The following is a 14,879-nucleotide window of genomic DNA, read 5'->3' on the forward strand; positions in this document are numbered from 1 at the left end:
GCCTGTACTTTATATGACCAAAACAAAAATAAAAATTTATTAATTCAGTTATGAAAGTCACCTCTTTACTTCTGCAATATGTTATGATATAGGGAACAACTGATTTATATATCTCTAATCATCCCCATTTGCTTTAACAAGTCAAGTCCTTCAGAAACCTTCACATGACAGAATGTGAGTGCTGTGTTCTAGAAAAAGTTTTAAGACAAAATGCATATTGTACTGGATTCTATTTCCTATCAATCTTCCTGTAAAGGTGAAGATGCATTCCTTCAGAAATGTATTCACAAGAATGCAATAATATATGTAAAAAACAATAAAATGGTGTTTGAAATCCTTTTTAAGGAAAAATGATAAAAGTTTTGTACTATTATATTCTGTTTTCCATAGAACGAAGAACAAAAGCTGTGAGCTTAGGCCTGAAGTCAAATCCCAGTTTCTTCGAATACCAGTAGTGGATAATTTTCAGCATCTTATCAATTTTCCTTTGTGCCTGTGTTTCTTCATTTCAGGCTGTACTCTAGAACAATTAAATCAGAATTCTGGAGGTAGTACCGAGGATTAAAGTACCTACAATATTTTTCTTTTGAAATTCTCAGTCGATTATACTGGAATATTGAAAGGATCACTGGGCAAATTAATGGGAAGTACCTATAAAAAACAAAAATCACTCAATTTCTATCTATTGTTCCCACTCTTGTATAGAACAAGAACAATCACTCCTTGCTAACTCAGAACCTGTGTCCTAACAGTTTGTGGAATCTGCTAACTTTTATACAAGACAAACCGATATGGGCCAAAGGGATGTAGCACTGGGGCAATGTTTCAAATGAGTAAAAAGACAGTATATTTTTCAGGACAGCATATTTTTAGTATTTACAAACTAAATGTAATGAAGGTGCAGTTCTTCTAAAACAAGCAGATCTCAACATCCAAAAAAGGGGCCGATTTTGTAAAAGGCTCTATAATACTAAATTTAAATTGTAATGAATAAAGAAAAATCCCTCCAAGTTTCTATTTAAATGTTTTAAAGCACTGTTATCAGAAGATAACTATTATTTCCCAGATTCAGTATACATTTGAAAAGCAAACCTTTAAATATCAGTTCTCAACTGACACCTGCTCTTTTCATATTTCAAATTTCAGTTCTATGAATGGTGAAAGAAAATTCGAATATACAAAAATTTCTCATCAGGCACTACCCCCAAGTAGACAGCCAGGCCTATTCTATTGTAAGAGGAAGACTGCATGGATTGAAAGAAAGGTGACTCTTTCCTGTCCTTTGCCAAGATGTCTGGTATATTGTGCTATTGCTGGTCAGGGGATAGGACTTTGATTCAAAATGTCACTTACACTGCCCAATGCACTGTGGGCTCTAAGGAGAGTACAGGGATGAACCTTTTGCTCTAACTCTAATCCTACCTCCCAATGCCAGAAATTCTCTTAATCCTCACAGTTATAAGGACAGTTGGGTTTCCCTTTGGTTCACTGGAAAGGAGGGCAGACAATTCCTCCAAGCTAAGCCTCGCTCATAGCACTACCAACCCAAGGATTTCTGTACTTAGGACAGAAATAAGGGACAGTTTTCATTAGCTCACTACCTCCCTCAAAACCCTTCTTATTTCTTGGAGGCATTCTTTCAAATGAACAATAAGAAAAGTCATACATAAGATATGGTAATGGACAACAGGTAATTATTGAAATGTTATTCTGTTACAACTAAGAACTGTAGTTTGAGATCTTTAAGAAGCCAAAAAAAATTAGTCTAATTTTTATTTAAATAGGGTTCTGTGATCTGATCAATACTACATAAGATATTCCTCTGGGTGCTTTGAAGAATGCTTAATTTGAGTTTTCCTCTATACTACTTGACATTTTTATCATGGGGAAGGAAGAAGAGGACCTTTGAAAATTTCCTATAAGCATCTCCAAGGCTGACCTAGTATAAGTGTAAATATGACTGGAAAACTGTTAAACCTCTTGACTAAAACAGAAGCCTTATTACTTCCTACTTCATCATTTCTCCCACTAACCCCTTTTTTTTCCCCCTGAATCAAGAAAACAGTTGAATAAAGAGATTTCTTATTGAATACATTTATAACATCAAATAACACCGTGAACATATTTTTACCATGTTCACTTTAAGTACATCATTAAGTACTTTATTTTTCATGAGTAAGATATCCTATTTTATTATACTTTCTTTACTTTGCTCAGATACACAATTTTGGAAAGCCAATGTAACTTGGGAGAATTGTTTTTCTTTCTTCTTTAGGTGGTTTTTGATAATGATAGAATGTTTATCCTTCAATTATCACTATTTATCTATGGCAAATACAAAATTCTGACAACTTGCATTGGAAAGCTTTAAACCTTTAGCTGCAATCTAGTTGGAAGGATGTAAATAGTACAGGGATATAAAGGTTTAATGTATTACCCAGGCCAGGCAGCAGGCACACTACTACCACTGTCAGCAAAAAAAGATAATCGTAGGTAACATTTGAGCAGTCTGTAGTGTCAGGAACTTTATCTGACCTTCACACCCACTCTATGAAGTGGGTGCTTTATTTTAATAATGAGGACAAAAAAGCTTTGAAGAGGCTAAGTAATTTATCTGGGTCAATAGACAGCTAGAGGCAGAGCCAAAATTCAAACCCAGGTTTGAATACTGCAAAGTCAGAAAGGCTGAGTTGAAATTTCATCTCCAATACAGACAACATGAAATGGCTGGAAGAGTGTTAAAAAAATGTTAATTTCTGTTATCACTAAGTAGTAAGTCTCAGATGATTTTTTTACTTTTCTTTTTGTCTTTTTACATACTATTTTAGTTTCTTACAATGAGCAAGGCTGCATTTTTTTCTAAAGAATATCAAGCTCCAGAGAAAAACATGAAAACAAATAACACTTACAAAAAAAACCAGTAACTCTGTAACTTGAGTTTTGAGACCCTCAAAATAGTTCCAATGTTCAAGTAGGAAAAGATGATATTAAAAGTAGAAGAAAAAAATAGGATTAAGTACAGGGAAATGCTTCTAGACAGACTTATACAGAAGTCACATGGTAGGTCCCCTAGACTACTACTTTTCTCTTAAAGCTCAGTTCACCTAGATGAATACATCTTTTGGCCTAGAGACCCTCTCTATGACTTTACTTTGAAGAAAAGCTACGAATTTGCAAGAAAGTCTTATAGCTAATGTTTGCTTCACTAAGAAACTCTTCCAGAGAAGTAAGATGCCTATATGCCCAGCTAAATGGCAAGAACTCCATAGCAACATTACTTGTGTGGAGAAAAAGCTAGAAACAACCTAAGAATCCAAAACTAAGGCATACGAATAAATTATAGAGACCAAATAAAAATATAGATGTTTATTATGAGGAAAATAGAAAAATAAAGGACATACCAATCATAGTGTTTCTTTTATTCTTTTGGTTACATTTTTGTTATGATTTTCTTTGTTTTTTAAAGTCAAAAATTACTTAAAATCTCTCCATTAAGGTGTTGGCATAATAATTATGTTATTAGAAGCAATAAGAATCAAATACATGGCGCCATAAACCAGATCTAAAAGTATCCCAGCTGGAAAAAGGAAGCAGGAAGCTCAAATACTCTAACCAGAAGACATTGACTTGATATAACTTGCCACGGCAAGCAGATCATTCTTAGGAAATCAATGTGGGTGATATGATGAACTGAGAAGTTGCAACCTTACTGAAGCTATAAAAAAGTACATATTAAATGCTGTCCAATTTATTAGGACATATACATCTATAAGTACAATGCAGAAGGCTTCTACAGATGAAACCTCATATTTGCAAGTACAGTGAAGAAATTTATGCAGAGATAAATTGGACATGCAATAAAAAAGCAGCCACCACAAATAAAATAAAGTATTTACACTACCCCATAGTGAGATAACCTTCTTACATTTTGCCAGTACTACTCTCAACAGGAAATAATAGCTCCTGCTTACACAGTATTCACAGAATTCTGGAAAATTATTTGACAGACTATTGCTAGAAGAAAAGAATACAGACCAAGATAAAACAGGCATGCATAAAGAATAAGGGCTGAATATTTTAGAATAATTAGGAGAGGCTTATAGCTATTCAAGGTAGAGAAAGAAGATAAATGCAGCCTTAGAAGATACTAAAAACACAAAACAGCCTGTGAATATCATTGGTTTCTTTTTTTTTTCTTTAACACCATTCTCACTTCAAAGTGAAATATGCTTTAAATTACCATGTACCTAATCTTTCAAATGAAGGCGTGGTAATGGTGACTAAATATAACAGTGAGTAAATGAGAGATTTTTTTCTACTTCTGAAAGTCTTAAAATTATGGCTTTTCTCAAAATCCTTTATTGTCTTCATAGCCTGTTAAGTACTTTATTTTCACTGGAAATTGAGGAAAGCAGCAGAAAATCATGAGTGTGACAAGGAAATGACGAAAAGGATTTCTGATGTGGCTTGAGGGAATGGCTATCAGGTGTTCACAGCCAGCTGTACCCTATGTAAGAGCCTGGAGAGAACCAGAGGGGATCAAATTCCTCAACTCCAGAAGACATAGGAGTTCATACAGGATGTACTTTCCTATGGCTACTTTTTCAGTTGTCAGATATTTAGGCTCTAAACCCAACTACAGTGGATATTTCCATAGAAAATTTCCTTTACAGTACTTTAAAATATCATAGGTCCCTGAAGAGAAGTAGTGATTCTATAGCATCTCACTACACTGATGGACAGTGACTGTAATGGGGTTATGTGGTGGGGACTTGATAATGGGGGGAATCTAGTAACCACAATGCTGCTCATGTAATGGTATATTGATACCAAAAAAAATATATATATCATAGGTCCCTATAAAGGCTTATAATCCATAAAAAAGAACTATCTGGAGTTATAAATGTAACATCAGCATATATCCTGAATTTACATGGGCTGGCTCTAAAAATAGGAAGTCCTAATATTGCCTAACCTTGGGACTTTCTGCTTTATATTAACCCAAAATGTTTATATACTTTAAGGTATTTTCCTTGTGTTTTAACTTTATTACAGAGGATCACTAGATGATCTTAAATCTGTTTTCTATATTAGGAAAGTGATGATATTTTAATAAAATGGAACCCTTTTCTATGAAGTTTTCTGAAGTAGTCTTTGGAGATTGGATTACTAAATCTCATAGTTCCTTGCAGTAAGTATACTTGGACCTAAATGAATTATCCAGGTTCAGGTAAGGATTCCAAATGCACAAAGCCCAGAAAACTTGGCTTCTGGTCACATGCTCTAATGGCAACCTCAGGTATCCAACACATGCTTCTGCCAGACATTATGATTAAAGCAATCAAAGTGATTTTCATAGATAGCTGAACCCAAGTTAAAAAAAAAAATCAATTTTAAATACATTCCACAATGCTGTACAGAAGCAAACAAAAGCAAACAAAAACAAACAACAAATAAAATCACAATTATTAAAAAGCTGATTTTTGTTTAAAACACCAAGCAAGGAATGGACATATGAATATTCCTAACCTGCAAAATGATTCCTCCACATTATATCAGCGAAACTCATTGGTGGGCCACTGGGAGGGTAGTGTTTACCTTTCAGAGGCTCATGATCAGTCCTTATCATATCCATTAAGGAGTTCTCCAAGGAGTGCAAGTTAAAAGTGTCATAGGGCCTACTCCGGTCCTAAAAATAAAAATACAGAACAAGACAATACATAAAATTACTTCATGAAATACCATATCATTTGCTTCTTGCCGTGGATTGATGGCATGAATTAAAGTTCCAGCTGGTTCTAATAACACACATTCTTTTCATTAAGAATAATGACTTGGCAACATTAAGTTTAATATGTTTTCATAATTAATTAAATTGCATCCTTTTCCCTAATATTCTTTAATGTGTATGTCTCACTACTTCAGACTGTCTCTGAACTCAGTCTACAAATGGAATAATCACCTTCCTGAAAAATCAAAAGGGGACTATAGTTTCAATGTAATTTTACTGAGTATCTTCAATATTTATTACTAAGTTCCATGAATTAGATATACTTTACAAAAATTGAAATGTGTTCAAAGTATGAAAATTACCTTTTGAAAAGCACATACATGAAAAAACTGTAACAACATAATGTTTTCATGATTTTAGATTCAAAAACATTTTGAAAATAGAGCGCTAACAAAATTAATAACAAAATAATTTTTCCACCACATTGCACTCAAGCCCAAGCCCACGGGAGACCATCATCTACAAATTATTTTTAGTGGTCTTAGCCTAAAAGGAAGTGTAGCTTATGGCTTATCTTAATACTACAGAACAGATTTAGCTTGTTTTGTTTAGGAAAAGCAAGGCAATCATACACCTCAACAACCACACCAAACCAAACTACAGCAATGAGAGATTATTTTCAGGGTCTTGAGTAGTTTGTTTAGCCTTGCAAATAATCACTTTTCCTCTCCTATAAACAACAGAACAACAAAATGACTGTCTAGATGAGCAAAAAGGGATACAACAGATTAAAACCTACAACATGCAAAAAAAAAACCCTACAGCTACTGTGACCATTTTCTAGGTTGTCTTAAATTCTTAGGAAGCTGTTTTCTTCTGGTTTCTGGAAAAATATGGTTTTCCATGCCTCCAGGGAGGCAAAAAGGGTCATTTCCTCAACACTGAGCATAAAGGAGGAACTCAGAGGGTTACTGAATGAATGAATGCAAACTGCACGCACACAGGTCCTAAGAAGAGCCCTGACCTGAGGACAAGGAAGCAGGGATGCTAGAACAACTACCAGGAACTGGGGACTTCTGGGTGTATGGTGACCTACCTCTCCAGTCCATACCTGAAATTCCTCCCTTTATACAAATGAGAGGATTGAGGTAGAATATTCCTAATATCCTTTACAACCCTACATATATATTTTTTAACTCAGAGATAAGGAGTTGGGTGGAGGGTTTAGATGTTTTAAAATGCCACAGAAAGAAATTCCATTTTTACAAACCTAGTCAAGCGCCAGCTCCCCTACTAGGCTCTGGTGATTCAGAGATGAATATTGTAACCTAGTCCCTGTTTGCAAGTAACTAGCAGGGAGGAAGACATAACCAATTAAAATAAGAGTATGCAGGTGTTTTGACAGGAATGCATATGGCACAATGGAAAGTATGTCACATCTGTTTCTTAAAGAACATTTATTTGTGTATTACAATTTTTTTAAATCTGAAGAATCACATTCTGTAAAGGCCTAGGTATCCTGAATCTGGACCTGCCATTTGACCAGGTATGAGACTTATCTTAGTTATCAATGTCCCCAGTGCTCTCATTGGTAAAATGGGATCTTACCTGTAAGGATTAGGTTGGAATCTTAAGTATTTATTTTACTCACATTGTGTGTTCCAAAGAGCAAGTACTCAACATTTCTTAGTTTACTGCTGCCCCCTCTTTCTACCTTCATCACATTTTTTCTTTTTAACATTCATCAGTCATTTGTCTATACTGTTAGATAAGAAAGAAACATGGAATGTTTTCATTGATCTTCCTGCAGATCATTTGTTTTGCTTTGGCTTCAAGTTTTCAGTGTTAACTCCAATTATTTAAGGAGTAAAGCTGAATTTCCAGAAATGCAGGCTTACCTGTCCCCATAAGAGGTAACTACATTCCTTGTCCAAAGAAAAGGCAGAGGTAACAAAGCATGCTGATGAGGAGTCAGAATGACAACCTATTTCTGGCACAATCCCAGTATAAGGTCTAGGAGCCTTCTACCACACATATGCACACTTGTTACTAACTACAGTGTGCAAACCTGGGACTATTTCAAAACAGGCTGACAAGGTGAAGGGACTGAAAGAAATGGCTGTTTGAAGGTATTCAAGAATCTTTCCAATCAAGACAGTTTTTTCATTTAATTCTTGATATAATCCTTCAAGGTAGATAACAACATACTCATTTTTCACATGAGGAAGGTGAGGTCCAGAGAACATTCCAGCTTGCATCTGACCTCAAAGTCAATAGCTAAAGAGTATAAAAATCTGTCCAAAGAAGTTGAGCTAATCCATACAGGATAGTAAATGAAAGCTCTATAGAAGTACAGCACTGCATCTAATTACTGAAGAAATGACCTTCAGGCAAGGTTGTAGTGAGTTACTATCAGAACAGAGTATCAGATATTAGGTGACTACCTGTCAGGAAAATTGAGGGAATATTTGGAGGAGGATTTATGTAACTGAAGTGGTTCCCAAACCTGTTAGATTATCAAAATCACATGTAGAACAGTTAAAACACAGGTTCCTGGGCTCCAGTTAAAAACAACTTAATCATAATTTAAAAAGAAATAAATGTCCCAGGTGATTCTTATAATTGGCTAGATTTGAGAGCCACTAGACTGGATGATTCTTCAAGTTAAACCTTTATACCATGAATCTGCAGTAAAATGGAACAATAAAGTGAGGGAAGAGACTAGAAGGATAGCAGCAGGTAATAAACAAGCCTGGCCACTTTGCCAGGGGTCAGCTTTGCAGTCTTTTGATTGTGGGCTGGACAAGCAGTTGGTAGCTTGGTTTTTAAAAGCATACACTTTGATATTGGACATCTGATTTTCAAATTCTGACTCTGCCACTTACTGGCAATATCACTCCAAACAAATTTCTAAGGCTTGGTTATCTTCTATAAAATGAAGGTGATAATAATGATCTCTTTATTGTTGTTTTCAGTACTAAATGACAGAGTGTACAGCAAGGCATCTATCTGTACACTGGCTACTAGAATATTAGGGAGAACACAAAGACACTTCCAGGATGCCACCTCAGAGTACTGGAACATAGATTTAAAAACCTAGAGGTTTATGGATACTAACTAACCTAACAGTGTTCACTTGTGCTCAAGAGATGAAAACATCTGACATAAGAAATGCGTAACAATTTGTACAAGCTTAAATGAACAAACCTCAATGCTAAGAGACTTATTTTCTCATTAAAATTAATTCTACCTATGCTTCATCAACTTATATTTGCTGTATACTATTCATCCTTTTTGTTTTACAAGTTGTAAACATTGCTGAAATAACCGATTAACTAGGAAGCCTGCAAGAAAGGGAACAAAAATAGAAAAACTAAACCTGCAGTGAAATTCAAATGGAAGTTATGCATAGAGAAAACTAGAGTACAATTTATCATTGAACAGCAAAAGTTACAAGCAGCAACTGACCTTTTAAGTCTTTTTATCATGCGTTTTATTTCTCAACATAAGGAAAATCAGGAAAACATCTTTTTTTTAACAAGCAAACATGAAAGGAAGTATTAGAACATTTATAAGTAATGCATCCACTATTGACTCTTTTCTCTGTAGATAACCAATGCCAGGCGTTACCAGTTAGTTGTACCTAGAGGCAGCCCACCCCCACTGTACAGTTCATAGCACCGCTTTCTTTCTTACCCTGGAGTTATGTAACAAACTTATCAAGTACTTAACATATGCACAACCCAGCAACCATAACCTAGTCTCTTCCTGCTCCCTGCCATCCTCAATCTTCCTTCACAGCTCTTCTCACTGGTTTGCCACACAGGTCAGATAAGAGGCTCAATTTATCAGACGTAGGGTAACATGGCTTTTGGAATATGTTCACTGTTAATACAAAACTGTTCTAAGTATGCCAAATGCATTCCCTCACAACTCAGTAAGCTTTTATTCCATTTTATAAATTAAGCAATTAAATCTTGGAGAGATTAAATAAGTAACTGGCTGAAGGTTACAGGGCTAGTAAGAGTAGTAGAGCCAGGGCTCAAGCCCAGTCAAATCCAGACTGCTCTTAAGGACTATCACTGGGCAGCCTCCCTGACTTCCTCCTACTTCCACCACCTTAAATCCTTTTCACAAACCCTCCCTTCAAACTAACCATGACACAATCAGAGAAAGGCCTCTTTGACCCCACTCTGCCACACAGGTAACCTAACCCCCACTTGCCCTGGGGTCAGCTGCACTTGTTCAACTGCCAACTAGTTAAACTCAAGAAGTACCTTGATCTACCCCTAACACAGCTGCTGGCTGGTCTCTACCAGCCCTATTCCATTCACCTACCTTTTTGGAAGAGAAATCCAGAACTCTTTTCTATCCTTTCTGGCTTATTACCAGACATTTCCTCTCCTAGAAATACAGGGTAGAAGGCTGCAAAGAGCCAAGAGCATCTGAGAAAAAGCAACTCTGTAACCAAATGATAAAATTAATCATGCTACCTACTATGTGCTAGGGACTGGGCTAAATGCTTTAGAGCTATGATCTCAATCATCACCACAACCCTGCAGGTAGGCAAAGAGACAATACATCCAGAAGCAAAACGTGTAGCAATTTCAAGTACAGAATCTGCTTGAGGCTTAAGAGTGACTATAAAGAATAGTTAGGCCATTTAATAATGAATGTTAAATGGGGGCAGCAATTAGATGAGTAGTAATATAAAATTTCTAGTAGAAGCCTAAGAATTTGTAGTTCTAAACCAATTACTGCCACTATTGTTAAAACCTATCAAAAACATGAGGTTCCTGTATCAAACTGAACTGTACTACAATACTGAGCAGCTCGATACACCTTTGCTATAAAATTAAAACCTTTCCCAAGTAAAGGAAAACCTCTGTCACTAACTTGAGGGCCCATCTTAAGTATCTAGTCCTTTAGTCAATGGTATATTTTAACCATCCCAAATGAAACTATTATATTCGTAGTCCTCTGGAAAACACGAATGTAGACTCCTTCAGTCCCTCTGAACAGCAAAAAAATGCTCTTATATCTAACCTAAAGTCTGTATGAAGTTGAAACCTTTCTCCCTTTCCTGCCTCAGGGGGAAAAAATGTGACCAGCACCTGCTGTGAATGTTAATATGTCTTAAAATTACTGTTAAACCCAGTCTTTCATACAAGAAATTCTCAAGAATTCTGGATATAGCCTGGAGTAAGATCAGGGTATACAAAGAAATTATAACTTCTTCATCTTTTCCTTCTTGAGGATGACTAATTCCAGTTATAGTTGAATCTTGAACATTGCAGGGGGTAGTGGGAAGGGGTTAGGGTCTGACACCCACTCCAACACAGTCAAAAATCTGAGTACAACTTTTGACTCCCCCAAAACTTAACTACTGATAGTCTGCTATTGACTGAAGGCCTTACCAATAACATAAAGTCAATTTACACTTATTTTGTGTTGTATATATTAGACACTGTATTCTTACAAGTCAGCTAAAGAAAAAATTTTTTCATATTGTTGCAAATCTCCAAAAACTTATCCGATATATTTATTAAAAAAAAGTGGACCTGTGCAGTTCCAACCCATGTTGTTCAAGGGTCAACTATACTTTAACCTCTTTATCAGACTGTATTTTTCCTTGAGTATGACAGCAAATCAAGCTAACTAAGGTAAGGGTCTTGAGAAGTTAAAAAAGGCAAGAGGATAATTTCACTTGCTTTGACAGATGGTCAAAAATTAAATGAGCACGACAACTTGAAGCACAACCCAGCAACTGTCACCTAGCCTCTTCCTGCTCCCTGCTGTCCTCAATCTTCCTTCACAGCTCTTCTCACTGGTTTGCCACACAGGTCAGATAAGAGGCTCAATTTATCAGACATAGGGAAACATGGCTCTTGGAATCCACCTTATTTAACTAAAATGACCTACGTAATTGTGTGGTCTTTAGTGAATTTCACATGGCTGTAACTTGTGCACATTTGTCCACAATCACTAAGCAAATAGCATAGTTATGGCATATGTCACTGGAAATGCTTCACAATTGTTCCTATGATAGGGTAAAAAAAAATCCTTTGTGTGTGTGCGTGTGTGTAAAGATAAGTATGAAATAAAGACTTTTTAATGAAAATAATAATGATAACAAAATAAAATGACCTACATATTAAGGCCAGACCTGGCCAGGTGAATGCTGAAGGGGTCAACTGGAAAAAAAGAAAAATGCCTATTGCTACCACTTCTGACTGTGGTAAACAGTTCAAAACTAAGTATAAATACACTTTAAAAAGAAGTGATTATACTGCAAAGAAGTAAAAAGCTAACCTTTTCAAACAATATTGCTTCTCTCTCACTTACCAACTTTACATTTCCCTGTATGGCCCTGGAAGATGACTGGTTAGCCAGAGACGGGTAAGATTCCTCAAGGGAGGAACAACCTAAGACAGGCACAGTCGCAGGGGGGCCATCAGGTGAGAAATTGGGGATCAACAGAGGTGAAGCTTAGAACCTCACCCCCCCTGTTCTGAGAGAAATCTTCTGCATCCGTGGATGTTTTGTTGCCCTTGTCTAGCTCGGATTAATACTTAGTCTACAGGCACACACCTGATCATCTACATTTGCCCTCTTACAGCACTAAACTATGTTTTCTACCTTTATCTTGCATCTACCTACCACTTCAGCATTTTATTTAAAAAATAAATTAATAATAATAATAATAATAATAATAATAATAATAAGGGAGAAATGTGGGATTCGCATATAAATCAAGTATAAAAATCAAATGAATATTCATATTTGACCTGATTGTTTATAGTTCATAATGCGTGATCAAAACCGAAAGTTTCTGTGATGACTGCCCTTGCACTGTTCACCATGTAAGAACTTATTCACTATGTAAGAATTTGTTCACCATGTAAGAACTTGTTCATTATGCTTCAGAAGATTGGAGACTGTTGAGAATTAGGCTTGGGGTTGATTAATGATTGTGCATTGAGTCCCCTATACAGAATTTTATTGTTGTTAACAACCATTTGATCAATAAATATGAGAGATGCCCTCTCAAAAAAAAAGAAGTGATTATAAGGTTTACCAGTGTGGTAGGTAAAAAAAACAGAAAGTCAGACCTAGGAAGGATACAGAAAAGGAAAGGACTAACTACAATGGTCAAAAAAACAGGCTTCAAAGAACTACAAAAATTAAGTTTCCCTTTCCCTGGTTATTGTGCACATGTGACTAGCTAGTGTTGGCCCAAATCACTAGCAGAATATTATTCCAAGTAGCTTATTATGCACCCCACTCATCCCATTTATAGCCAGGGCACACTTTAGGAAGGATGAGCTCCAGCATCTATCTAGAAGCATTACTAGACCATAAGATACCTATTTCCATAAACACCCAAGACTACCCTGCTGCTATTCATTTCAATTGTTTGACTTGGATTGGTTAGGTGAGGAGATAGAGCAGAATTCGCAGATTCACCAGAATCTGACAGGGGCCGCAACGTGAATGTTTCTGCTGTGGACCTGTTATCCTCTACGATCCCTGAATTTAAAAACTGAGCAGCAGAACACAGCTGCTTTTATGCAAATAGTGCTTTGTCAATGAAAGCAATAAAGCAACAACTGTGCCAGTTCAGGCCACAGCTTTCCAGGGTTCTGCCCCTTTCAGACACCAACACATGATGCTGTGCCCAGTGGACACAATTAAGAGCTATGAACTGTAGCTTTTTACTGTCACTCCTTGGCCACCGCTGGAGAGATCACCAACGTGCATGTGTGTTTACTTTTATGCAGGGAACCTGGTAAGTACCCAAAAAATTCACTCCAAGTTGATGGACTGGACCAGAGGAGAAGTACATTATGTTTTCTCAGTTTTCAAACCCTTCTCTTCTAATGGAAGGAGAAGGGAAAACAAAAATAACAAGCCCCAAACCCCCTGTAGCTCAAGGTTATTCTATAATTCTGATTCCAGGTAAGACCAATAATAAAAATAGATTTAAGTAACCAAACAAATATAATAGGGTAGTATGGTCAAATGCCCAAACTGTCCCAACCATTTTAAAAACTTTATTATTTTTGAATTTGAACAGGCTTACTCCTTAACCCCCTTTAGACCCAATCCAACTCTGACATAAGAAAATGCTGTTTTATTAAAAAATAGCTACCAATCTGCTTTTGGGAAGAAGGAAATAGATGTGTATATTGTTTTTCATAACAAGCCTTGTAGAATTTATTAACTCATAGCTACCATATAATCGACAATTAATATGTGCCAGACCCTGTGCTAAGTATTTTACTTGGATTATTTTATTTAATCTTTCCAACTGTCCTAGGAGGTAGCTATTACAATCTCTATTTTACACATGAAGAAACTAAATATTAAATTCTGTTCTTAATAAAAATTAGATGTCCTTGAAGAACGCTAACTACATACAAATCATTTGTTATGTAAACATTCCATGAAAATAATATTTATAAATCGTTAATCTAATCTTCCATTTAAATGTACCTTTCAGATGAATGTATTAAACATCTAAAATGCAAAGCATCGACATTTATTAAAATATTTGCTCTGTGGAAGGTTAAAAATTTTACTTTAATATGAAGTGCTGTCATTCTAGTAATGCTACTTTAAGGTACTTTGGAGATCATAAAGTAAAATGTGGTATTTAAATAAAAGGAAGGTCAGTCAAAATTCCAAAATGTCTACATCACAGAATATTTTTTGGAACACCTGTCTTAAATCACCACATAAAATTAATAGAAACAGTGGTAATACAATATCTGTATTTAGCCATTTCTGGCAATATTTGTTGTTGTTCTAAATACTCCATAGCTTTAGAAAATATTATAAAAACATTCTACCTATTGGAAGCAAAGGCTTAGTCTAGTAGACAGTCTATCAAGCATACAAGAAAACTCTTACACACTCCTTGTAAATTATATACTTTATCTCTCTATATATTTTATTAATAATGACATGCTAATGGGAGACCACAGATTTATGCACAAAAGAGAAATGAAACAGAAGTCACAAGTGGTAAAGCTATACTATGACCTACAGTACAAATAACCTGTGCCAATTCATGACATGAAACACAAACTACAAATGTTTTAAGCATCAGCTCATTCAAATTCATTTGTTCTAAGACTGAACTATA

At 35.7% G+C, this 14,879-nt stretch overlaps 1 protein-coding gene and 1 long non-coding RNA gene across 11 annotated transcripts in view; one reads left to right on the plus strand and one right to left on the minus strand.

The window, feature by feature from the left end:
- The window catches only part of CPEB3 (cytoplasmic polyadenylation element binding protein 3), a 191,512-nt gene that overhangs the window by 133,822 nt on the left and 42,811 nt on the right, over positions 1-14,879 (minus strand). For 7 of the 10 annotated variants that reach the window (XM_057506085.1, XM_057506086.1, XM_057506089.1 and 4 more), the window contains one exon: positions 5,530-5,689. In XM_057506085.1, coding sequence (XP_057362068.1) covers positions 5,530-5,689 — 160 coding nt within the window. The remainder of the gene's footprint in view (positions 1-5,529; positions 5,690-14,879) is intronic. The other 3 variants (XM_057506093.1, XM_057506092.1, XM_057506091.1) reach the window with 1 other exon arrangement.
- Positions 10,746-14,879, plus strand: part of LOC118931087 (uncharacterized) — a 28,224-nt gene continuing 24,090 nt past the window's right edge. The window contains exon 1 of the long non-coding RNA XR_005032279.2: positions 10,746-13,520. This is a non-coding gene — a long non-coding RNA (uncharacterized LOC118931087). The remainder of the gene's footprint in view (positions 13,521-14,879) is intronic.

The sequence above is a fragment of the Manis pentadactyla genome, chromosome 8, assembly GCF_030020395.1.
Source record: "Manis pentadactyla isolate mManPen7 chromosome 8, mManPen7.hap1, whole genome shotgun sequence".
Lineage (NCBI taxonomy): Eukaryota > Metazoa > Chordata > Mammalia > Pholidota > Manidae > Manis > Manis pentadactyla.